The sequence below is a fragment of the Lepus europaeus genome, chromosome 19 (assembly GCF_033115175.1).
Source record: "Lepus europaeus isolate LE1 chromosome 19, mLepTim1.pri, whole genome shotgun sequence".
In the NCBI taxonomy this organism is placed as follows: Eukaryota; Metazoa; Chordata; class Mammalia; order Lagomorpha; family Leporidae; genus Lepus; species Lepus europaeus.
The window spans coordinates 9,651,477-9,675,338 of NC_084845.1; the positions used below are offsets into that span (position 1 = coordinate 9,651,477).

General features: G+C 65.4%; 1 protein-coding gene across 2 annotated transcripts; it reads right to left on the minus strand.

Moving 5' to 3' along the window:
- Positions 1-933: 933 nt before the first annotated feature.
- Positions 934-23,862, minus strand: NECTIN2 (nectin cell adhesion molecule 2). Of its 2 annotated transcripts, XM_062176371.1 has the most exons (9): positions 23,549-23,862; positions 13,314-13,682; positions 9,691-9,987; positions 8,863-8,980; positions 8,050-8,198; positions 3,425-3,578; positions 2,115-2,178; positions 1,928-2,014; positions 934-1,515 (listed from the first exon to the last, which is right to left on the minus strand). In XM_062176371.1, the coding sequence occupies exons 1-9, from the start codon at positions 23,631-23,633 to the stop codon at positions 1,252-1,254; spliced, it is 1,587 nt and encodes a 528-aa protein (XP_062032355.1). In that variant the 5' UTR covers positions 23,634-23,862; the 3' UTR covers positions 934-1,251. The 2 variants fall into 2 exon arrangements, with proteins under 2 accessions (XP_062032355.1, XP_062032356.1); XM_062176372.1 differs by lacking the exons at positions 934-1,515; positions 1,928-2,014; positions 2,115-2,178; positions 3,425-3,578 and adding an exon at positions 5,319-6,060.

Here is a 23,862-nt window from a genome sequence, read left to right on the forward strand (position 1 = left end):
GGCTTTGGCCGCTGCCGTCTCCTGATTGGCTCTTGTTTCTACAGGGGGCCGAACTCGGTGACGTATTGGCTGGGTGCTCTCATTGGCTAACGTGCCGGGGTCGAAGGACACGGGCAAAGGTAGGCTGCACAGCGCTGGCTGCTAGGCAGCAAGGTCAGGCCTCGCGTCCCACCAGGCACCGCGGCAGAGGGGGTCCGCTCTTCGGTCCGGAGTCGCCGAAGGCCGGAAGTGCTGGCGCTTCCCAGCGTGCCGCGGGAGGATTCTAACCCGCGTCTGGTTACCCACAATGCCCGCGTTGCCCCTCAGCGCCGCGGCTGCCCTCTCGGTACCCATCATGCCCTGTGGCCCCGCGTCACTGCGCCGCCGGCCTCGGCCCATTCATTCCCGTCCCATTACCCGTCATGCCCCGGCGCCATTCATTCCGCGGCGGCGTCCGCTCAGCCGTCACGTTGGGGCCCTACCCGCTGCCCGTTTCCCCGCCACGGCCGCCGCGAGCCGGCTAAACCCGAGCCCTGGGGCGCTGCGGCCTGGCGGGCGAAGCCGCTGCCTGCCGGCCGGCATCCCTGGAAACACGAGTTCGCGTCCCGGCTGCCCCACTTCCGACCCGGCCCTGCTCGGGCCCGTTGGGGATGAACCAGCAGGTGGACGGTTCTCCCCCTCTCTCCTTTCAAGTGAATAAAATCTCACCAAGCCACCCTGCGTGGCCCGTGCTGCCCCGGCCCTTCCGCGCGCTGCTAATGCCTCTCGGCTGCCCGGTGCCGTCCTGGCCATCTCGCCTGGGCTGCTGGTTCTTGCTCATTGCCCTCGCTTAATTCCTGTTTTGTACCTTTGGCCTGGTGTTCTCCGGAAGCCATCTCGACTCCTGGTTCGCCGATTCCCTCAAGCCCTGGACCCCTGATCCCCATCACGTCCCACAGAAGACACAGGGCCTGGTCAAAGTATAAACTCGTGTTGTGTAGGAAATGCTGGCTGGGGACAGTGCCACGCCCCCTGCCCCCCGCCCCCCGGGCAGGCAGAGGGGGCGCTCAGTAGTGTTGGGGTGCCGGCGGGGCTCGCCTGCGGGCCGGACTCGGGTGCTGGGCGCTGCTGCTTGGAGGGCTCAGGTCGGAGCAGCAGGGCCGCCGGGGGCGCAGCTGCCAGCACACAGCAGCGTCTGCAGTGTTCCTGGGGGCCCCGGGGTGTCGAGATGTCTGCAGCGGGGAGAGGTACCGACTGAGGTCACAGTCTTAGTGCGGGGCTCCGGGTCGGAGGTCACACGTACATGGCCCGCGACATGACGAAGCCCTTGCCCTGGTAGGAATCGGGCGGGCTGTAGGACAGGGCGTCGTAGATGGGGTTGATTTTGTCCAGATAGTCTTCCTCCTCCTCCTCCTCCTCGTCCAGATCCAGCGAAGCCCCCTCCACGGCAGGGGGCCCCGGAGGCACGAGGATGGGGCCCCCCAGGCCCGTGGCCCCCAGGAGCAGCGGCCCCGACCGCTCTTCCAACGTGGGCAGCTCGTGGTACCGAGGCATTTCCTGGTGGCCAGAGGACATGGGCGGCAGGGTCACCTCCGAGCACCCCCACACACACTGCCACCCGGTGCCCGGCTCCTCGTCGCACCTGGGACGGTCAGCGCGGCCACCACAGCCCGCTTCCGCTTGGGGCCTTCCTCCTCGACCCCAAGTCTTTCCCTACAAGCCTCCGATCTCAACCTCGACCTCAGCTTGAACCCACGGCACCTGACCCCTGACCTCCGGCCCCAGGCCCTGGCACGTGTAGATGCTTGGTCTCCACTGACCCAGCAGCTTTGACCCCTGACCTCCTGCCCTGAATCCTGGACACATCTCAGACACAGCCCTGACCTTCAGGCGTGAGCTTCACCCTTTGCGCTCATGTCAAAGCTGATGGACGCCCCCCCCCCCACCGCCCCGGGCCTCAGCCCCCTACCTGCTCAGTGCACGATGCGCCAGCGTCAAAGTAGGGGGTCTTGAGTGGGCTGTGCTCCGAGGCCCCCAGGGTGAACAGCTGCGAGGGCTGCGGGGCGGGAGGGGGCGACAGTCAGGGCCCCCCGCTGGCCTCTCTGGCCGGGCCCTCACCGCTGTGGTGACAGCGTGGCCCCGGGGCAAGTGCTTACCATTTCTGGCTCCTCCAGCTTTGCCTTCGGGGTCGGTGGCTTGTACGAGGGCGGTGCCTCCAGGCTGCGGGGTAGGGGGCCGGTCAGGTGCAGGCTGGGAGTGAGGGACCCTCCCACCGTAGGGTCCTGCAGGGCTGCTCCCTGCACTGGCATCGCCCGTCCTGCTGCTCCGCCCCTGTCCTGCTCATCCCAGGAATCCCTCTGCTTCTGGGAAGCCTTCCTGATTGTCAGGCGGATGGGGAGCCCGGGACACTGCCCCGTGAAGCTGCACTCCCGCTCAGGGCACTCACTGGCTTTGTGCTTCAAATCGTGCAGTGGCCACATCCCGCTGCGCGCTCAGATGTCCCCTCCTCCAGGAAGCCTCCCCGGCCCTCCACGCTGGCTCAGGTGCCTCCTGGGGCCTGTGGGAGCTCCGTCAGCTAGGCTGTCCTCTGGCCCTGCCCTCCCGGGCACCGGGGCACACGCACGGCCAGGCCATCTCAGGCACGCCGGCTCCCAGCAGCAGGCTGGGCCACAGTGGTCGGAGCTGGCCAGAGGATTAAGGCAGTGGTCCCCAGAGCTGCCCGCGCATCAGAGCAGCGTAGGCTGCTTCCAGGATCGTGCCTTTGAAGCCTGCCCCTCCCCAACCAGGCAGGAGCCAAGGAGCCGCTTGGGCTGCTGGTTTGAGCCCCAGCTTCAGATGATGGCCCCCAAGTACTTGGGCCCCTGCCACCCATGTGGAAGACCCCTGTGGAGTTCCTGGCTCCTGGTTTAGGCCCAGCTGGGAGGCACTTGGGGAGTGACCCAGCGAAAGAAAACTCGATCTCTCTCTACCTTTCAAAGAATTCTTAAGAAACCCCAAAACTAGAACGCTTGCTGGGTGAATGTCAGTGAGGGATCTCATTAGCTCCCGCCGAGGACTTGTGTTCCCCAGGTATCTGCTTGTGTGGACGGAGAGCTGTGGCCACCTCCCCCGCAGAGCCAGCCTCCCCTCTTTGGCACGGTAAGGCATTTTATCCGGGCATATGGCCACTCACAACGGACTACATTTCCCAGCGTCCCTTGCTGCTGGGGGAAGCCATGTGACTAGGTGCTGGCCAATGGGAAGTGAGGAAGTAAAGCGTGGTGGCCACCTGCTCCTCCGTCTTTTCCCGCCTTCCGCCAGCAGAACGGCCGTGCCATCTTGGGCTGTGACCGAGGGCCACGAGCCGGGGACGGAGCTGCAGATGGCAGGAGCCTGAGCTGACACTTATCCGGGGGTCTCGGTTTCACCCGGCCATCACGGAGGGCTTCCTCCCACCCCCACACCTCGCCCACCGCCCGGCACTCACTCGTCCTCCTCCTCTGGCCCCTGCAGCCGCTGCTCCTTCCGCTGCTGCCGGCAGATGAGGATGCCCGTGGCGGCCACGGCGGTGGCGATGATGGCCGCGATGATGCCTCCGATGATGCCGCCTGTGGCCCCTGCACCTGCCGTGTTGGGGGTCTCTGCAAGGAGACGGACGGTGCGCTGTGAGGGGGCTCCGGGAGGCAGCCACAGCTCCCTCCAAGCCTGCCTCCTGCCCCACAGGCGAGGGACAGCTGTCAATCAGCCAGCCCCGTGCCGGGCACGGAGGCCAACCGAGCGGACCAGGGCCTCAGCCTCCCGGAGAGTAGGTTCTGAACGGGCGGGGAGCCAGCAGCGACCAAACAAGGCAGATCGGGGGAGGCGGGGAGGAAGAGACAGGGCGGGAGCCCCCGGCCGCGGTCCACCAGGGTCTCACCGCCAGGGGCCATCTGAGCAAAGACCTGAGATTGCAGGGGTGAGGCGAGAGAGAACGCGGGAGGGGACGGTGGTGCCAGGCCCCCGGGGAGCAGAGCGAGGAGATGAGGGGAGGGGGTGAGGCGACATGCAGGGGGTAGGGAGATCTGGGGCAGGAGCAGAACCTCATCCGATACGAGGCATGGCAGCTCCTCCAGCCTGCCAGGCAGAGGGGCGGAGCTGGTGGCCCCTGGCCTGCCCTCCCTGGCATGTCCGCTTCTGCCTCCCGTGCGCAGCAGCAGTTGCCAATCTCGCCAGACTGGGAGCCCCCAGACGCAGCACGCGGTCGGCGTGGCCAGCTGTGTGAGCCAGGGGGCTGGGCAGGCCAGCGCGGTGGGGAGAGCCGGCCGAGCGGGAGCCAGTGGAAAAGCCCCAGGCAGGTGCCTCCGCCATGGGCGGGAGGGCGGCGGAAGCTTCTAGATGCCACGTGAGCTCCAGCTTCCTGTTGCACGGCGGGGCAGCCCCCGGAGGGCTTCAGACGGGCAGGACGTGGAGTGCCGGCTCTGTCCACACGCCGCGCTCAGTGCTCTGGTGCTGCTGTGTGACCCAGCCAGGCCAGGAGGGCGCGGTGGGGGGAGCTGTTCTCAGCCCGTCCTGTGCTGCCTCGCAGCGGATCCGGCGCCAGCCCCCACCTTCCCCGACGCTTGGAGAGCACAGGTGCCTGCCCCTGCGGGCCCCAGAGCTCCCGCAGCGCCCCCAGTCCTCGGTTTACTGGTGGGGGAAGGGGCGGGAGGGAGAGGGAGGCCCCGGCAGGAAGGGGGCAGGGAACAGCCAGGTGTGCGTGTCCAGGGGGGGGCTTTCCTGGTGTTCCCAGCTCCCTTTCCTGCCCCTCACGAACGGGGAGGGGGCCGGCACTGTGGCGTAGCGGGGAAAGCCACCGGCTTCCCATCCGGCTCTGCTTCTAGTCCAGCCCCCTGCTAATGCGCCTGGGAAAGCAGCAGATGAACCACGTACTTGGGCCCCTGCGGCCACGTGGGAGACCCGGAGGAAGCTCCAGGCTCCTGGCCCAGCCCTGGCCATTGCAGACATTTGGGGAGATATCTCTATAACCCTTTCAGATAAATAAGTCAAAAAAAAGAAAGAAAGGAAGGAAGGAAGAAAGAGGAGGAGTGCCTTCCCCTCCCCCAGTGCGCAGCAACCCAGGTGGGGTCCAGCCCCCCATGCCTTGAGGACCCTGGTGCCCACAGGCCCGCACCCCTACCCCAGGCCCAGGAGTGCAAGCAGGTGGAGAGCTCAGGCCTCCGGCCGCCGTCCCATCTCTGCCTGGGACTTGGAGTCCACACTCCAGCCACCCGATTCCTGCCCCTGAGGCTGTGGGCTCCCACTCCCCAGGGGCCCTGCTCAGCCCCCCCCAGCCCCTGCAGCCCTCCCCCCACAGCTCTTCCTGGGACCCAGGGAGGGGTCCGAGGTATCACAGGACACCCCTGCCGATTTCCTCCAAGGCATTTATTAACTCCTGAGTGTCACGGAGCCGGGGCAGGCCGGGGCCAAAAACGAGTTCGGCGGCGGCGAGGCGGGGGCGAGCGGGGCTCCTTCCTGGGTCCCCGCTCCTGAGCTCCCAGGCGCCCCTTCCCCGTGCAGCCCTGGGCACGGGGGTCCAGTGTGTGTCCACCCCCCTCCAGGTTCCAGGAAAATGGGAGGTAGCTTCCAACTCCAGTGTCTCCAGACAGGCAAGTCCAAGCAGTCTGGAGCCCCTGGCCGGCACGGCTGGCAGTGCGGGTCCCGGCTCTGTCCGTCCGTCTTGGGTTTCCATCCGTCTGTCTCCACGTCACACGTAAACTGCCCGGCGTGAGATGAGGGAGCCGTCCAGCTGCGACTCCATGTCGTCCTCCAGGGCCGGGGGTCGAGGCAACATGAGGCCTTCCTCTGCCTTCTCCTCCTCCTCCTCTTCCTCCTCCTCTTCCTCCTCGCCTTTGCCCTCCGGCCTCAGGGGCCCGGGGGCTGCGGGCGGCCAGAAGACGGGGCCCCCGTTCCCCAGCACCTGCGACTTCGGATCGTAGGCTCCCGCGTCTCCGCCGGCGCCTTCTCCGGGGCTCTTCCGCCTCCTCCTCCCCCTCAGCAGGATGTAGGCCAAGGACCCCCCCGCCAGAAGCAGCAGCACCAGCAGTGTCCCCCCCACGGCCCCCCACACCAGTGGACCCACGTCTCGGGGCGAGGCCCGGGGGGAGTCTGGGGAGAGAGGAGGGTGAGAGAGAGAGAGAGAGAGAGAGAGAGGTCAAGAGGGTCCGTCTGGGTGCAGGGGGCTGCAGGTGGCAGTGACGGGAGCCGGGGGGGGGGCAGGGAGGAGAGTGGGGGCGGGAGGACCCACTGACCCCTCCGCCACCCTGGACACCTGCTGCAAGCTGGGCCGCCAGCCGCTGCTCCCCGGTCTTTTCTCAAAAATGCAATTTCTAGCCAACGTCTCAAAACTTGGGATTTCACTCCCAAATCCAGACTCCCCTCGGGGGAAAAACGTCAGCCTGGTGGCGGCTGTGGCCCAGCGACCGCAGACCCAACCGCAGACCCGGGCGCGGGGGCCCCCCGGGGTCAGGGCTGGGGCTGAGCGCGAGGCCGGGCCCAAGCTCCTTTGCACGGAGAGCGGCATAGAGGAGGCGAGGGCTCCCTGCTCTTCCCTCCCACGCCGGGGCGCCTGGAGGCAGGGCTGCGAATCCCACACTCCTTCCAGGGCTGAGCAGGTGGGGGTGAGGCAGACAGGAAGCTGGGAGTGCCACCGAGGGGAGCCAGAGAGGAGGGACAGCCAGGGAGCCCCTCCCCCACGCTGGCACACCGAGGACACCCCCCCCCCCCCTCAGTGGGGCTGCCAGCGGCTGTTCAAAGGGGTCAGTTGACCCGGGAGGCCGTCAGACCAGTTTAGCAAACTCACAAACAGCACTGTTAAAACAGAGCAGCCTTGGGGGGTGGGGGGGTCTGCATCCCAGCATTTCTGCAGCCAGGGAGGTTCCCAGCTGCGCCCGGGCTTCTAGATTATTCCCTGCACAACCCAGCGTGGGGCTCGGCTAGTCTGCCGCAGGGGCGTCTCGCTCACGAGCAGGCCCCACGCCACTTGCTGCGAGGGACCCTAGCACCGGCGTGGGCCAGTGCCGGGCGGGGCAGTACAGCCCCGGGTTTTAGCCTGGGGCGGGCGCTGGCGGCGTCCTGGAGAGACGTTTGTGGCCCGTGCTGGGTCAGTTCCGCGTGCTGTCTGCGGGCAGGAAGGGCTAAGCCCGGTGCAGTACGTGTGTCTGTGTGCGGCCCAGGAATGCAGATCTGAGTCAGACCGTCTTGGCCCAGGGTGTGCTGTGTCCCAGGGCGTGGGCCCCCAGGCACCGGTACGGGCGCTGCCCTGGGTTACCATGGTGCTCACGGCATCCCCTTCAGGTGCTGATGTTACTGTGGGTGGGTGTGCGGCTACCCTTGTGTGCACCTGCTCCAGGCTCCCGGGCGGGCACCTGACGCTGGTGTGTTCTGTGTTCTGGGGCTGGAGTCAGGCAGGGCACATCCCCGGGGCTGTCTCTCCGGGGCGCCCGTCAGTAGGGACCTGTGTTTGGGGGTGGTGTAGTCCCTGAGGGCCGCCTGTCTGTGTTCTGCAGCTCCACATTCTGGGCACTGCCTCCCGAGACCAGTTTTGGGCACGGACTTGGAGTGGAGGTTTGGGGGTGACTTGCTGGGGTTGGGGGGGAGCTGGCTCCCCAGGGTGAGCCTGAGTTCACCACTACATCCCTAGATCAAGGGACTGTGTGACAAAGAGGAGACCTCAACAGAGGTGTGAGATAAGGTGCCAGGGACCCAGAGCTCTAGAGGGGAGCTTCTGGAAGGTTCCAGACGGGCAGCACGGAGGGCGTCTCTGGGAGTGCGGCTAAGGTCCCTGCCTGTGCTGCCGTCCCAGGCTGTGCCCTCCCACGTGACAGTGGCCCCTCTGGAAGCTGTGGGTGACGGGCCAGCTCCCTGCCCTGGGGCCGGCTGTAGGCTCTGTGCCTCCCAGGCTGCGGTCTGTAGCAGCTCCCCTCCATCTCGCCCTCTGAGCGTCCTTCCTAGGCCTGGACTCTCCAGGAAAGCCCAACACAGGCCTGCACCTGCTCCTCACTGGCCAGTGCCTGCCCTGTCGTCCCAGAAGCCGCCCACAGGGCCCCCGCCCAGGACAAGAAAGCCTAGGGTACATGCCGGCTCGAGCCCGCTCACCTCGCACCAGGACCAGCTGCTCGGCACGGCCCGTGCCCACGGCGTTGGTGACCGTGCAGATGAAGGTGGTGTTGACCAGGCTGTCCACCGTGTGGATGAGCAGCTGCGGGCCCTGCACCACGGCGGCGGCGGGGAACACGCCAGAGGTCCTGGGGGTGTGGGCGCAGGTGAGCACACGCCTGTCCCTGCAGGTGCAGCCGCCCGGGCCAGCGCCTGGGACACCACTTACTTCCAGGCCCAAGCCCGCCAGCTCCCCCCACTCCTGAGGATCGGAAATCCGGGCCCCCAGCCCTCCTCCCTCAGACCCAGGGGTCCAGGCCCAGCCCCTTCTTCCTCAGACCCAGGGTCCAGGCCCAGCCACTCCTCCCTCAGACCCAGAGGTCCAGGCCCCAGCCCTCCTCCCTCAGACCCAGAGGTCAGGCCTCCAGCCCTCCTCCCTCAGACCCAGAGGTCAGGCCTCCAGCCCCTCCTCCCTCTGACCCAGGGTCCAGGCCCAGCCCCTCCTCCCTCAGACCCAGGGGTCCAGGCCTCCAGCCCCTCCTCCCTCAGACCCAGGGCTCCAGGCCCCCAACCCCTCCTCCCTCAGATCCAGGGGTCCAGCCCCCCCCACTCAGACCCAGGGTCCAGGCCCAGCCCCTGCTCCCTCAGACCCAGGGTCTAGGCCCCCAGCCCTCCTCCCTCAGACCCAGGGGTCCAGGCCCCCAGCCCTCCTCCCTCAGACCCAGGGGTCCAGGCCCCCAGCCCCTCCTCCCGCAGGCCCCGCCCTCCTCCCGCAGGCCCTGCCCTCCCCCGCAGGCCCCGCCCCTGACTCACGTGCTCCAGTCGTAGCCGGTGGGCTCTGGGTTGCTGCGGACGTCACAGGTGAGGGCGGCCTCGCTCCGGCCCAGGTACCAGTTGTCATCGTAGCCGGAGATGGAGACCTCGGGGGGGTCTGGGGGAAATTGGGGATCGGCTCAGTGCTGGGTGGAGAGAGGCTGGCGGATCTACAGGAACCCTAGAGATGGGGGTGCGGCGGAGGCCCCCGGGCTCTGTGGTTTCCAACACGCCAGAGCCGGGGATCTGGATGGAACGGCACGGGGCGCCCCCAACAAGCACACAGGGAGGGGGTGGGGGGGAGGAACCAGGCCGGCTGGGGGTGGTAGCAGAAGAGCCAGCCGAGTCTGGGGGGGCAGGGCAGCCTCTGCAGGCGCACCGAGGGGTGGGCACAGGGAGCTTTGGGGGACGATGACAAGGGGCCAGGGTCAGCAGCTGCTGGCGCTCCCGGGCTCAACCTAGTGTCTCCCCAGCACATGTGTGCCGAGACCCCAATGCCCCACACAGCAAAAACACACTGCCGCCTGTCTCCAACAGCAACACAGGGGAGCAGTGGCCGGTGTAGACACCTGAGAGGTGTGGGAAGGTGTACGGACTGGGAAAACACCGCCCAGGGCAGCACCAGAGAAGAGCAGGCTGGGCTGGGCCGGCTCCACGCTGCCACACCAGTCTCGCGAGGAATCAAAGCCCGGTGTGCAGTGCCTGCCATCTCCCGTGTCAGTTCTGCCCCGCCCACGGTTCCCAGGCTCCACAGTGTAGACAATGAGGAGGAAGGCACCAGAGAACAGCAGGCTAGCGGTGCAGCCCGGGGGGGGGGGGGGCACTCACAGCGCACGGAGAGGGTCACGGGCAGCAGCACCGGCTCCTTGAAGCTCTCGTGCTCCACTTTGCAGCTGACCTTGACACCATCTGTCCGGCCCAAGGGCACCAAGGTGAGGCGACTGGTGACGGTGACTGTGCCGGGCAGGGTCCCCGACGCTTGGGTCTCTCTGGCCTCCCCATCCAGGGACGAGATCCAGGAGACTCGAGCGGGTGGGCGGCCGCCGGAGGACACACAGCGCGCCACGGGCACGGGCTCCAGGCTCAGGGTCACCTCCTGGGCTTCGGCGTGGTTCTGGGGCTGGGCTGGGAGGGGAGTAGAGAAGGCCGTGTCACTCCTCGCTGGCAATCGCTCAACAAACCCTGTGGCTCTGTTGCTTAGCGACCGCAGGGCGTTGGTTTTGTCCCACGGGATAGGACGGCGGTGGGGGCTGGAGAAACGGATGGGGCGGGGAGCGTGGGGCACGTGCTGTGCCACCCAGCGCCGGCCACCACGTCCCGCCGTAGCCTCTGCAGACAGGGCCCGAAGCCTGCGGGAGGCAGAATCTAAGGCAACAAAGCCAAGGCCGCGTGAAACTGGGTCAAAGGTGTCACTGGCAGTGCCGGCTGCTCTTCCTGTAGACACCGCTGGACCTTGCTGCCGGAAGTGAGATAAAGCAACAGACACTCCCAAAGCTGGGGTGGATCTTTTGGTTTTTTTCCCTTTTAACCCATCACCCCAGACCACAGGGAAAAGCCTCAGGGGCAGGAAAACTAGCTCTGGGGGCGGGGCTGTTACGTAGTGGGTTGGGCATCCCACGTGGGGGCCGGTTCTAGTCCCGGCTGCTCCACTTCCCATCCAGCTCCCTGCTATGGCCTGGGAAAGCAGTAGAAGATGGCCCAGGTCCTTGGGCCCCTGCACCCGTGTGGGAGACCTGGAGGAAGCTCCTGGCTTCGGATCAGCACAGCTCTGGCCATTGTGGCCATTTGTGGAGTGAACCAGCAGATGGAAGACCTCTCTCTCTGCCAGCCTCTGTTTGAAACCTCTCAAGTAAATAAATCTTACAAAGAAAGAAAGGGAACAAGCCCTGAGAGCAGGAGCTCTCGCTCACCGGCCTGAGACTGACCCCGAGCACCTGACGCGGCCCAGGCCCCCAGCCGCCTTCCGCTTCTGTCTAGAAACTTCCCTTCTGCCTCTCCTGCAGCCCCACGGCCTCCCATGACCACCACAGCGCCCCCAGCAGGCCGAGTGATGCCCCGGAGCCCAAAGCTGCCACTGCCCTGGGGGGCCTCCCTGGCCCACGGAGCCTGGCGTGGGCTCCCCTGGGTCCCCGTTCGGGGGTCTCGGCTCCTGCTTGAGATCCCAGCCCAAGCCCCACTCCCTCAAGGGGACTTCCGGGCTCTGGGCGCTGTCTGGCTCCCCTCAGTGGCTCCCCCACCCCCTGCCCCCTTGTGAAGGTGTGGGTACGTGGCGGGGGGGGGGGCTTATGTCGCATTCTCTGCCCCCACCCACCCCCGCCCTACTGAAGGTGCCTGTCACAGCCACGCTCAAAACCCTTCTAGCTGCTGGCACTGAGCCATAGCGGGTAAAGCCGGTCTGAGTCCCGGCTGCCCCTCTTCTGATCCCGCTCTCTGCTGTGGTCTAGGAAAGAGTGGAAGATGGCCCAGGTCCTTGGGTCCCTGCACCCACCTCCCACCTGGGAGACCTGCAGAAGCCCCGGGTTCCTGGCTTTGGCCTGGCCTGGCACGAGCTATTTCGGTCATCTGGGGAGTGAATCAACGGACGGGAGATCTCTGTCTCTCCCTCTCTATCACTTTGCCTTTCAAATAAGTAAATCTTAAAAAAAAAAAAAAATTCTTTCTTGCTCTCTCTTTTTAAAAAATTGTCATTTAGGGGTCAGCACTGTGCACAGTGGGTAAAGCCACCGCCTGCAGTGCTGGCTCCCATATGAGCACCGGTTTGAGTCCCAGCTGCTCCACTTCCCATCCAGTTCTCTGCTATGGCCTGGGAAAGCAGTGAAAGATGGCCCAGGTCCTTGGGCCCCTGCACCCATGTGGGAGACCTGGGCGCCGGTTCGAGTCCCGGCTGCTCCTCTTCCGATCCAGCTCTCTGCTGTGGCCTGGGAGGGCAGTGGAAGATGGCCCAAGTGCTTGGGCCCCTGCACCCGTGTGGGAGACCTGGAGGAAGCTCCTGGCTCCTGGCTGCAGATCGGTGCAGCTGTGGCCATTGGGGACATCTGGAGAGCGAACCAGCGGATGAAAGATCTCTCTCTCTCTCTCTCTCTCTCTCTCTCTGCCTCTCCTTCTCTCTGTGTGTAACTCTTTCAAATAAATAAATAAATCTTTTAAAAAATGTCATTTCGTTATCTTTCTTTATTTCAAAAGCAGAGAAATGGAGAGAGCGAGATCGCCTGTGTGTTGGTTCCCTCCCCAGGTGCCCAAAGCCAGGAGCCAGGAGCTCCGCCCACTCCCATGGTGGGAGGGGCAGGGACCCAGGTACTTGAGCCATCACGGCTGCCGCCCAGGGCGCATTCGCAGGGAGCTGCAATCGGAGGCGGAGCTGGGACTGGCACCCAGGCGCTCAGCTAGGAAAGCGGGCAGCCAGGCAGCGTCTCCACCATCGCACCAAACACTTGGCCTCCAAGTAACTCCTGAACCATGCAAACGACAGCGCCGGGAACCGACAGGAACTGGGCTGCGGCACATGGAGAGCCACTGGGGTCCGGATGCTTCCATCCGGGGATCTCCTGGGGCAGCGGCGGGGGCGGGGGCAGTGTGTCCCGGGGCGAGAAGGGGGAAGCAAAGCATCCCAGGGATGTGGCTTCCCCAGAGCTGGGGGGGGGCAGTCGGGGGCAGGCCAGGGTTCAGCCTGCAGGAGCGACTTCCAGGAAACACCTCCCACGTCTCCACTGTGCCGGCCTGCTGGGACGCTGGCCTGGGAGTCCCTTCTGACTCGGCTTCTCCCAGCCACGGACACACTCAGGCCCACTGCGCCCACTCCCCCCGCGTCGCACTGCTGCGTGCCCCCGGCCCCGCTCGCTCAGGCTAGTCCCCTGCAGCCCCCTCCCCAGGCCCGGAGCAGGCCAACCCGCACCTGCTCCCCGTGTCTGCCAGTCCCCGGCTGTGCCCACGGGCAGCTCCTCACCCCAGAACCTGACCGTTCCAGCTCAGGCCACCGAATCCCCCGCCCTGAGCCTTTACTTCCTGCCTCAGCACTGCTTGCGTCCCTGCCCCTCCCCCACAGCGCCAGAAGGAGCCTGGGAAAGCCCAGACCAGGTCAGCTCTCTGGGGCTCGGAGCCCACCCTGGCCCTCGTTCTGTCCGAGTCTTCACTTGGTCCCCAGAGGGGATCCCCAGTGGGGATCTGTCCCCTGTCACCTCCTGCCTTCCACCACTCAAGTGGACTCCCTTCCTCATAGGCATGCTGTGCCTCAGGGCCTTTGCACTGGCCGTCCCCTCTCTGCAGCGCGCTCGTCTCTTGGGTCCCCTGCAGACCCTCTCCAGCTAAAGGCCACCACCCTCCTCCCATGTGCACAGCGCCTGCACCAGCCTGTCTGTCCCAGGTGGGCGGGGCGTTCCGTCCTGCCATGTTACTCCGTGGGCCACAGTATTGGCTGGGCGGGTGTTTGCTCCAAGAGTGCCCCGCCCGCTCACCTATGACCCTGAGCCAGGTCACCTCGCGGCGGGTGCCGTTGGGAAAGGTGGTGAAGTCACAGGTGTAGTTGCCCTCATCCTCCACCCGCAGCCCCCGGAGGGCCAGCGTGGCGTCCCGCAGATCCGTCTCCGTGCCCTGCCCGGCTCCCGCGTTGACGAAGGACAGCCGCTCCTGGCCGAGCTGGGGGTTGGGGAAGTGGACGCCGTACTTGGGGTGGAAGGCGGCCACGGTGACATCCCGGTGCTTCCAGGTCACCTGGGAGACCCGCACTCCCGGGGCGGGCGACAGCAGGTGGCAGGGCAGCTCCACGCTGCCTCCCAGGTGGCCCCGCACCTCGGGCAGCACTTGAACTCGTACATCCTGGGCTCCTGGCGGGAGAGAGAGGGGTCAGGTGCGGCAGGGACTCAGGTGTCCAGGCCAGCCAGGGTCACTGCTGAGGGGCCCACACAGGGAGACACCGCCCCAGGTGCTATGGAGGTGCCTTCCCCGGGGCTCGGGTCCCAAGAAAGTTAGCTAGAAAAGACATTTTTTGGGGAAAAGTAGAATATGGGATAGCAAGAAGAAGAACTGAAATCATGGGGCTGGTGTGGTGTAGATGGTTAAGGCCACTGCCTACAGTGCCAGTATCCCATAGGGTGTCGGCTCCCATCCCGGCTGCTCCACTTCCGGTCCAGCTCTCTGCTGTGGCCTGGGAAAGCAGCGGAAGATGGCCCAAGTCCTTGGGCCCCTGCACCTGTGTGGGAGACCCGGAAGAAGTTGCTCCTGGCTTCTGGCTTCAACCCGGCCAGGACCACCCACTGGGGCCACCTGGGGAGTGAACCAGCAGATGGAAGATCCCTGTCTGTCTGTAACTCTGCCTTTCAAAAAAAAAAATTTTTAAAGAAAAAAAAAAAGAAAGAAAAAATGATGCTGTGGGGCCGGCACTGTGGCGTAGCAGGTAAAGCCACTGCCTGCAGTGCCGGCATCCCATATGGGCGCTGGTTCGAGTCCTGGCTGCTCCACTTCCGATCCAGCTCTCTGCTGTGGCCTGGGAAAGCAGTGTAAGATGGCCCAGGTCCTTGGGCCCCTGTATCTGCGTGGGAGACCCAGAAGAAGCTCCTGGCTTCGGATCAGCCCAGTTCTGGCCGTGGCAGCCATCTAGGGAGTGAACCAGCAGATGGAAGATCTCTCTCACTCTCTCTGCTTCTCCTCTCTCTGTGTAACTCTGACTTTCAAGTAAATAAATAAATAAGGTGCTGCATGGTGGAGCTGGCGCTGTGGTGCAGCAGGTTAAATCTGCCTAGGACATCGGCATCCCATGCGGGCGCTGGGTTCAAGTCCCGGCTGCTCCATTTCAGATCCGGCTCCCTGCTAATGTGCCCAGGAAAGCAGCAGAGGCCAAACCAAGTCCTTGGGCCCCTACACCACGTGGCAGACCTGGATGGAGCTCCTGCCTTCAGTCTGGACAAGCTCTGACTACCCTGGGCATTCGGGGCGTGAAACAGCAGAAAGATCTCTGTCACTCTGCCTTTCAAATAAATGCATATTTTTTAAAAGCCCAAGTGCCTGAGCCCCTAACACCCATGCAGAAGACTCGGATGGAGTTCCTGGCTCCTGGCTTCAGCATGGCCCAGCCACAGGTGCTGCGGGCATCTGGGGAGTGAACCCATGGAAGGGTGGGATCTCTCCTGTGCTTTAAATAAAAATGAAAATGAATAAATAATAATAAAAAACATACAAAACCAACTTTCTTCTCTCAACACCTGACAGCAGGTGTGGGGAGGTGTGTGTGTGTGCGTGTGCTTGTGTGTGTACGTGTGTATGTGTGCGTGCACGTGTGTGTGTACGTGTGTATGTGCGTGTGTTTGTACATTGTGTGTGTGTGTCTTCCACCCAGTGCACGGCCGTCAGCTCTGGGGCGTGCACCAGCCTCTCACTCTGGTCACTTGACGCCATCCACAGGTTGGGGGCTCAGCCCCCATGACTGCGCCCACTCCCGATGCCGCCCGAGCCCATGCTGCCTTCCCCAGTGCCTTTGGCCACAGATCAGGGCTTGCATGGCCTCTCCTCGTCGCGATCATCTAACCCAAGCAGCTCGCAGCACGCAGGAAAACAGATCTCGTGTGGACCGGCCCATCACAAAGGTTATGACCCAGGCTACAGACGCGGGGGTGGGGGGCACATCCGGGTCCTGTCCCTTGGGGTTTCCTGGCTACATCACTGGCCACCGGCCATCGACTTAAACCTGCGGCCCCTCCCCTTCTCCAAGGCTGCCTCGGCCTAGCTGGGCCACCAAGGGCCACCACACACTGGGGAGACTGGGAGGATTTGGGGAGCCGCGTGCCAGGGACCAGGGACAAAAACCACACGCGCTTCACCGTATCACACACTGGATTACACGTTATTATGGGATTACTGCTGATACACCCAGGCGTGATAATTACATGTGGCCACGCAGCTCTTCCCCAGAGGCGCAGGGTGGACGAGTCCCGCCTGCAACGCGTTCCCCACGGCTCCACAGGAGCCAACGGGCGTCACGCACCGCCTTGACGGGGGCGGGGGGCATGTTCCCCACTCAGACCTACTGCCCCAAATTGTTCATTATAAAAATATACAGGCGGAAGGGAAATCCAATTTAAAGTCTATGACAGGCGCTGGCGCTGTGACGCAGTAGGTTAATCCTCCACCTGCAGTGCCAGCATCCCATGTGGGCCCCGGTTCTAGTCCTGGCTGCTGCTCTTCCAGTCCAGCTCTCTGCTGTGGCCTAGGAAAGCCAAGCCCAAGTGCTTGGGCCCCTGCACCCGCGTAGGAGACCTGGAAGAAGCTCCTGGCTCCTGGCTTCGAATCGGCACAGCTCCGGCCGTCGCAGCCATCTGGGGAGTGAACCAGTGGATGGAAGACCCCTCTCTTTGTCTCTCCCTCTCACTGTCAGTAAGTCTACCTCTCAAAGAAATTTTAAAAATCTAAAAAAAAAAAAAAAAGTCTATGACAAACTAAATTTTCAGTAATTAAATACGTATGTTTATTTGAGAGGCAGAGAGGAGCGCCCACTCACTGGTTCACTCCTCAAACACTTGCAAAGGCCGGGACCGGGGAGGGGCGAAGCCGGTGGCAAGAACTCCACGCCCTCTGGGTCCCCACAGTGGGTCTCCCCCGGGGGCGGGGACCCACACGCCCGCACCATCTCCTGCTGCCCACCAGGGCGCACGGTAGCAGGAAGCTGCGGTCCGGAGCCAGACCGGGGTGTGGACCCCGGGTGCTCCCACCAGGGGACACCGTGGTCTTAACTGGGAGCCCCAGCGGCCACCCCACACGGGTGACAGCAGTTACCGGTGCGGGCGGGCTTTGTCTCTGGGCTCCGTGACACCGACGGCCAGCTGTGGGCATTCCTCCCTTGTCCTCAGAGGGGCAGAGACAGAGAACAAGTTCCCGTCGCCGTCCCCGTCCCCAAGTGCCAGGGCCTCACGGGCCAAGCCCCGCCCGGCGCGCGGCTTCTCCCCGGCCTCCCCGCCGCACAATTCACCCCGGCCATCTGGCATGACCCTCTCATTCCACCACACCCCGCCACACGTCCAACTCCACAGCTCGGGGTCCGTCCGCACAGCGCGTGCTCCTCCGAGCTGGGGGCGCTGGGGCGCCATCAGTGTTAGGGCGTTTTAGACATTTACTCGTTTATTTGAAAGGCAGAGCGACACGCAGAGAGATCGTCCATCCGCCGGTTCGCGCCCCAAATACCTGCAGCAGCCAGGACTGGGCCGGGCCGAAGCCAAGAGCCAGGAGCTTCGTCCAGGTCCCCAAGGTGGGTGCCAGCGACCCACATCCTCTGCCCCCGGCAGGTGCAGTGGCAGGGGGCTGGGTCAGAGGCGGGGGTCCAGCAGACCCCAGGCGGAGGCTGAACCCACCTGCCCCTCATCCCTCTTTCAGGCCGAACCGCCGGGGCCCGCGCTTTGCTCTAGGCACGTAGGCACAGACATCGGCCGTGTCACAAACCCTACCACGGCGGACATTCGGACCGGCGTCTGCGCATGCGCACGCCAGTCCGCATCTCCTGCGCCCCCTCGCCTTCCTCCTCTGGCTCTCAAGGCGGGGACGACAGGAGCAGTGTCCCCGGCTGCCCCGAGCTCGGACCGTGGGGGCTCAGACCCTGCCTGGCTCCCTTGCCCTTGCGTGAGTCAACCTGGCCGGCCCGTGCCTCAGTTTCCCCAGCTGTAAACCGAGGATAATCACTGCGCCGGGCTCCCCGGGGTGGGGTGGGGGTGGGGGGTGCGGTTACGAAGATGAAAGAGTTATTTACAGAGCATTTAGCACCGGGCAGCGAGGAAGAGAGGAGTGCTTGTTACACAAACACAGATCAGGGTCACTCCAAGAGGCCAAGAGGCCTGGGCGGGGCACATTCCCCAGGGCACTCACGCCCAGGGGCACAGAGGACACTGTGGGCCCCAAGGAGGGCCCCCTGGCAGAAGGCCGCGCCTTGCGGGGCGGGGCGGGGGAGCAGTCTAGGGCACCTCGGGCTTCTCCCCCCTGGGGGGGCCACAGGGCGGGGACCCCTGGGCCGCCACCCCACTGGGGCCCTGCGAATTAGCAGCAGGCACGGGAGGTCCGCAGGTGGCTTGTTAAGGCATCCAGACCGGAAGCAGAATGCCAGACTCCTGGGGCGGGAGCCGGGTGGGTGCGGGGGCCTGTGGGAGCCGCACCCGCACCCAGCACACAGCACACAGTGAGTGGGAGCCATCGAGGGTGCTTCAACCCAGGAAGCACTTGGAGCCGGAAGCCAAGGAGGCCAGAGGGGAGAGGCGGGAGCCAGACAGAATGGCCCCGAAAGGTGTAAGGCCAAGAGGTGGCACTGGGTGAGGAGGGGGAGGGTGACAGGTGTGATTTAGGAACTGGGGGCGGAGGGTGGCAGAGAAAGGCAGCCCGAGAGCGGGACGGACCGGGGGTCTGCCTCCTGTGCCGCTGCACCCCCCGCACCTGCACCCCCCTGCACCTGCACCCTCACATCTGTACCCCCGCACCTGCACCCCCACACCTGTACCCCCACCTGCACCCCCCGCACCTGCACCCCCACACCTGTACCCCCACACCTGCACCCCTGTATCTGCACCACCTCGCACCTGCAGCAGGGCCCAGCGCTCGGTAAGCACTGCTGGGTGGAGAGCAGCAGACCCCCGCGTCTGCGCTGAGGAGGCAGGAGTCCCGGATTCCACAGCTGTAAGGCCTGATTCTTTTTATTTATTTATTTATTTATTTATTTATTTATTTATTTATTTTTTTACTTTTATTGGCCGCCGCGGCTGGCGCACCGCGCTGATCCGATGGCAGGAGCCAGGTGCTTCTCCTGGTCTCCCATGGGGTGCAGGGCCCAAGGACTTGGGCCATCCTCCACTGCACTCCCTGGCCACAGCAGAGAGCTGGCCTGGAAGAGGGGCAACCGGGACAGGATCGGTGCCCCAACCGGGACTAGAACCCGGTGTGCCGGCGCCGCAAGGCGGAGGATTAGCCTATTGAGCCACGGCGCCAGCAAGGCCTGATTCTGAATGGGGCGTCCGTGTGTGGCAGTCAGTTACGCCACTGCCCCTGATGCCAGCATCTCACAAGAGCACGGGGTCGAGTCCCGGCTCTTTGCTTCCGATCCAGCTCCCTGCTAACGCGCCTGGGAAAGCAGCAGAAGACAGCCCAAGTGCTTGGACCTCTGATACCCAAGTGGGAGTCCTGGATGGAGCTCCTGGCTCCTGCCTTCATCCTGGCCCAGCCCCAGCCATTGCAGCCCTTTGGGGTCTCTCTCTCTCTCTCCCGCTCCCCCTCCCACCCTCCCAACCCATCTCTGTAATTCTCCCTTTCACATAAATAAAACAAATCTTATATATAAAAGGCCACATTCCAAACAAGTGACGGGACGGTCCAGGCTCCGTGGGGTCAGCAGTCCATTTGCAAGGCCTCTCTGCTTCTCTGAAGGTCCAGGATTGAACCACGGAGTCCTCCCGACTTCTCCCTTTCCCACATGAACTCCACCGGGAAATCCCGCAGGTGCCATCTTCAAAATGCACCAATAAGGGGCTGGCGTTGCGGCCCAGCAGGTGACGCCGCCGCCCACATGGGAGCTGCTTCCTGTCCCGGCCGCTCCACTCCCGACCCAGCTCCCTGCTAACGCGCCTGGGAAAGCAGTGGAGGATGGCCCAAGTGCTGGGGCCCTGCACCCCCATGGGAGACCTGGAAGAAGCTCCTGGCTCAACCTGGCCCAGCCCCAGCTGCTGGGGCCATTTCAGGAGTGAACCAGGGTATGGAAGAGCGCTTGTACGTCCCCCCCCCCCCCACCAAGCTCTGCCTTAGAAATGAATAAATAAATCTTTTTTAAAAAAAGCATCAACGATCATAGCACAGCCAAGCCCTCCAGGTCCTCACGCGGCGTAACCCCATCCCCTCCCATCTGCCGGGTCGCACTGGTCCCCCTCCGGCTGTTTCCATGGCTGCAGGGACCCCTTGCCCGCTGTCTCCTCACCCGCAGCCCTCGGAGACCTGCGCGTCCCGCACCCACCCCCTCGTCTACCGACCTATCCGACCACCCTGAGTCCTGCCTCAGGGCCTTTGCACCTGCTGGTGCCCCACCGTGGCCCACTCCTCCCCTGAACCCACAACTTCCTCCCTCTCTGCCTTCAAGTCTTGTCTCAGGAGGCATTCCCTGAACCCCGATTTTAGTTTCCAAGGCTCCTCTGCCCTCGCTCTATCCTTCCTCTGGAACGTCCATGCCAGAGATCTTTCACCCCGTGTCCCTGGAGCCCAGGGGCTCTGTGAGCACACTGTGTGAGACCCAGTGGACTCCACTACCCAAGCTGAGGCTGTCCGAGCTCGGGCTGGGGACACTGGGGAGCCATGGAGAGCTCCAGGCAGGGGGAGGACCAGGAAAGATCTGGCCAGGACCCAGGGGAAGAAGAGGAGAGCCTGTAGGGTGGGGGCAGTGCGGACAGAAGTGGGGCCAGAGTGGAGAAAAGTCTGGAAATGGGAATGGGAGTGTGAGGAAAGGGGTGGGAGGGGAGGAAGCCAGCTGGCCGGGGCGGGAGTAGGGGGCTGGGCCGATGCCCAGTGCCCTGTGTTTGGGGTGGAGGCAGGAAAACGAGGCCAGGACTCAGGACCCCAGCGTCCAGCTCCCCGTCCTGACCTTGGCAGGGATGTGGCCAGCCCCACGGCTGGGGGAAGAGAGCTTTCCTGCACCTGTCAGATGGGTGACAGCTTAGTGCGGTGTCAGCTGAGTCCCAGACAACTTCCTGTCCTCATGGACCAGGCCCGCAGGCTTCCTGCCGCGGGGGAGGAGCCTGGGCCCGGGGGGGCCTGGGTGCGGCTTCCTGGGTCCCCTGCATGGCCTACCCCTGCAGCCCTCACCTCCAAAGCACCTGACCCAGCCTCGGGGTTGGTGGCGGCGGCGGTGGGGGCGGTGGGGCGCGGCGCAACTCCAGGAGGCCCTTGAAGGTCCGCGTGCCCCAAGCACTGGCCGCAGCTGCTGCCTCAGCCACCTTGTTAATTAATTAATTGCGATAATAACAGTGCCCACCCCCACAGCGGACATCCGGGAGCCGGTCTGGGGAGTGAGCAGCTGCCGGGGGCCACGGCCACGGCCAGGGCCAGGAGCCGGGGCTGTCCATGCCGGCATCCGAGCACCTGCCTCCCAGGTCTTCGACAGCAGCCATCACTCTGGGCCGCGGGGTGGAGGCAGGGTCTGTTCCTGGGACCCACCCCACCCAGCCCTTGGCCCTGCTGGGGTCCCCCAGGATGTCCTGCATCTGCGCCTCTGTGTCCCCAACTCCCAGGCGCCCTGTCACTCGTGTCTGGCACAGCCTCCATCCCGCCCGGCCCACACTCCACGGCCTGTAGTGTGTTCACAGGGCTGGCAGCCATCGCCACCGTGGCCTGAGGACATGTCCGCCTGCTCTGTCCTCTCGCCTGCCCGTGGCCTGCCTCTCCGGGGGCCCTCCCTGCCCACGGCGCTGACACTTCCTCACTGCCCGGGCCGTCTCACCAGGTCCCCTCGCCTCCTCCCCCTCCTGCTCCATTTCTCAGCAGCGCTGGGACATTAAAAATGTAACAGCGTCCCAGGCAGAGGCGGGGGAGCTGGCCTGGTGTCCACTCCCTGCCCGCCTGCCTCCACCACTCCCTGGGCCCCCACGGCCCTGGCCTTGACACCTGCCTGGGCCCTGACCTCCTGGGGTCAGGGCACCTCCACTCTCCCTAGACGGGGGTCTGTCCTTAAACCTCTGCCTCCCTCCGGGGACCGGCCTCGCCCCTCCGCCTGTCCTCCACTCCCCTAAATCCCCAGCCGCCCCACAGCCCCTCCCTCTGGGCCGCTGTTCCCAACCCAGTCCTCTGTCGGCTCCCCGTCCCCCCAATTCTCCGCCGCCAGTTCCCAGGCCCTAACGAGAGGAGACAGCCAGGCCTGCAGTGGCCTCTCCTCCCATCCCCCTGTGCGCCCAGCGGCTGACAGTGGAAGCAGGGGAGGAGAGGGGAGGGGGCAGGCAGCCGGAGGCCAGGTGGGGCACCTCCTCCCCAAGGGGGCCAGGGAGGGGGAAGGCAGGTGGCCCAGGGACAGGTAAACAGCGGTGGGCTGGAGAGGAAGGGACTAGGGGCAGGAGGGAGAGGAGGCCGGAGGGGAGGGGAGAGTGAGGAAGGGGTTAACAGGCTGGGGGGGGGGCTCAGGAAAGGGGAGAGGCCCCCTGCAGAGGGACCTGTGAATCCGCCCAGGATGGAGATGGAACTTTCTGGAGCCCACCACCAAGAACTGACTTCCGAGAGCCTGGGCTCTGGACGCTGGCTGCCCCGGGGCCAGGCCCAGGGGACCTTGGAAAGGCGGTTTGCTCTTGTTCGACCTCGGTTTTCCCATCTGCAAGATGGGAACAGGCAGAGGCCCTCCCTCCAGATCACATTCCCAAGTTCCACGCCTGACTCTAGTGGGGTCAAGAGTTCACCCAGAGGTGGCCGGTGCTGAGCTCAGGAGGGAGCAGCAGGAGATGAAGAGGCAGAGGTCCAGGCTAGGGGACAGCTCAGAGGCATCCCGGGGAGAACCAGGCCAGAAGACCCGGCAGGGGACCCCCGGGGCCCCTTCCCGCGCAAGCCCTTGGGAACCCAGCATCCTGGAGTTTCTAGCTAGGAACAAACACGCCGGGTCACCGGCAAGGGGCGGGGCCGGCGCCACCTCCACCTGTCTCACCTCAGCCCCTCCCTCCGTGGGGGACGCGCCGCTCCCGTCGTGGGGGTGGGGTGGGCCGGCGGGGGCGGGGGTCCTGAGCGTGGCCCAGGGGAGGGCGGGGACTGGGGCGGCGGCTCCACCCGTCCACCTCCCGGAGCCGCTCGGAGGACAAAGGCGAGACCAGAGAGAAGATAAGGTCCCGAAACCCGGGAGTCCGGAACCGGGAGCGCGCGTGCCCCGCCCCGAATCCCGGAGAGTGAAACCGGAAAAGTTCCCCAGGGACGTCCCCACCGGGCGCCCACCGGGAACGCGAGGGGGCCCCGGCCCACCGAGCTGCGGCTGCCCGGTCCCGCCCAGGGCCCGGGCCGGGGTCTCCTGCCCACGCCGTCCTTGGGCCCACAGTCACCCCGAAGCCCGGGGCTGAACCCCCTGCCCCAGCTCTCCCCGGAAAGCGGGGACAGCGCGCGCCGCCCACGATTGAGCCGGGAACTCGGGTCGCAGCCTCCCCTGCCCGCCATCCTCCCAGACCCCAGCGAGCCGCCGCCCCTCGCCCGGGAGACACAGCCCCCAGCCCCCGGGTCCTCCACTCCCCTCGGACCCTCCCCCTAGGCCGCCCCAGCTCTCATCGGCCCCTTCTGGGGACCCGGACACCTGGACCTGGGCGCTCGGACGCCCAACCCGGCCAGAAGGAAACGTGGTGGGGGGGTCGTCCGGTCTCCACACCGCGACCCTCCTGCTGGGGGTGGGGGGAACATTCCCCACATTCCTGAGGGGCGTAGCGCAGACGGAAACCCGGATCCGGGCTCTCGGAGCGGCGCGAGATGGGGAGGGGGCCGAGGCCTTCGGCGGACCTGATTTAACCCCTTCGGCGCGGGGATCGGAGCGGGAGGAGGGGGAAACAGAAGTCCGGCGCAGGATGGGGGTGGGGGGGGAGAGACTCTGGGGCGTGTGCGGGCAGGGGTGGGAGGCGGCGAGGCCGGCCAGGAAGGGGCGCGGGACCCCCGGGCCCGGGGGGCGTCTCCACTCAGCAAGCAGGGGAGGGCGAGGTCCGCGTGGGGGGGGGGGGCGTCCGCGCTCACTCACCGGCCTCCCCGAGCAGCAGCAGCAGCGGCAGCAGCGGCAGCGTCCGCGACGATCTCGATGGCGGGAGGGCTGCGGCCCGGGCCATGGGGGCCCCAGGAGGGGACTGGGCCCGGGCGGGGGCCTGCGGGCCACTATGCGTGCGCGGATCGGCCGGGCGGGCGAGCAGGTGCCTGAGGGGCTCCACTCCGGGGGGCTCCCGCCGCTCTCAGCCCTCCCCGCTCTGCTCCGCCGGCCTAGCTCTCCCTTGCCTGCTCTCCGAGATCCGCGCCCCCGGCCCCTTGCTTAGCTCTGGCCGTTCGGACTCGCTGACGTCA

Bases quoted from the DNA above. Each gene is read 5' to 3' on its own strand.
- NECTIN2 (XM_062176371.1), bottom strand. From the start codon at position 23,633: ATGGCCCGGGCCGCAGCCCTCCCGCCATCGAGATCGTCGCGGACGCTG. The intron at 3,579-8,049 runs GTGAGCGGGCTC...GTCTCCTTGCAG, and splicing joins GCAGCTGGTCCTGGTGCGAG to AGACCCCCAACACGGCAGGT. The intron at 2,015-2,114 runs GTAAGCACTTGC...CCCGCCCCGCAG, and splicing joins AGCTGGAGGAGCCAGAAATG to CCCTCGCAGCTGTTCACCCT.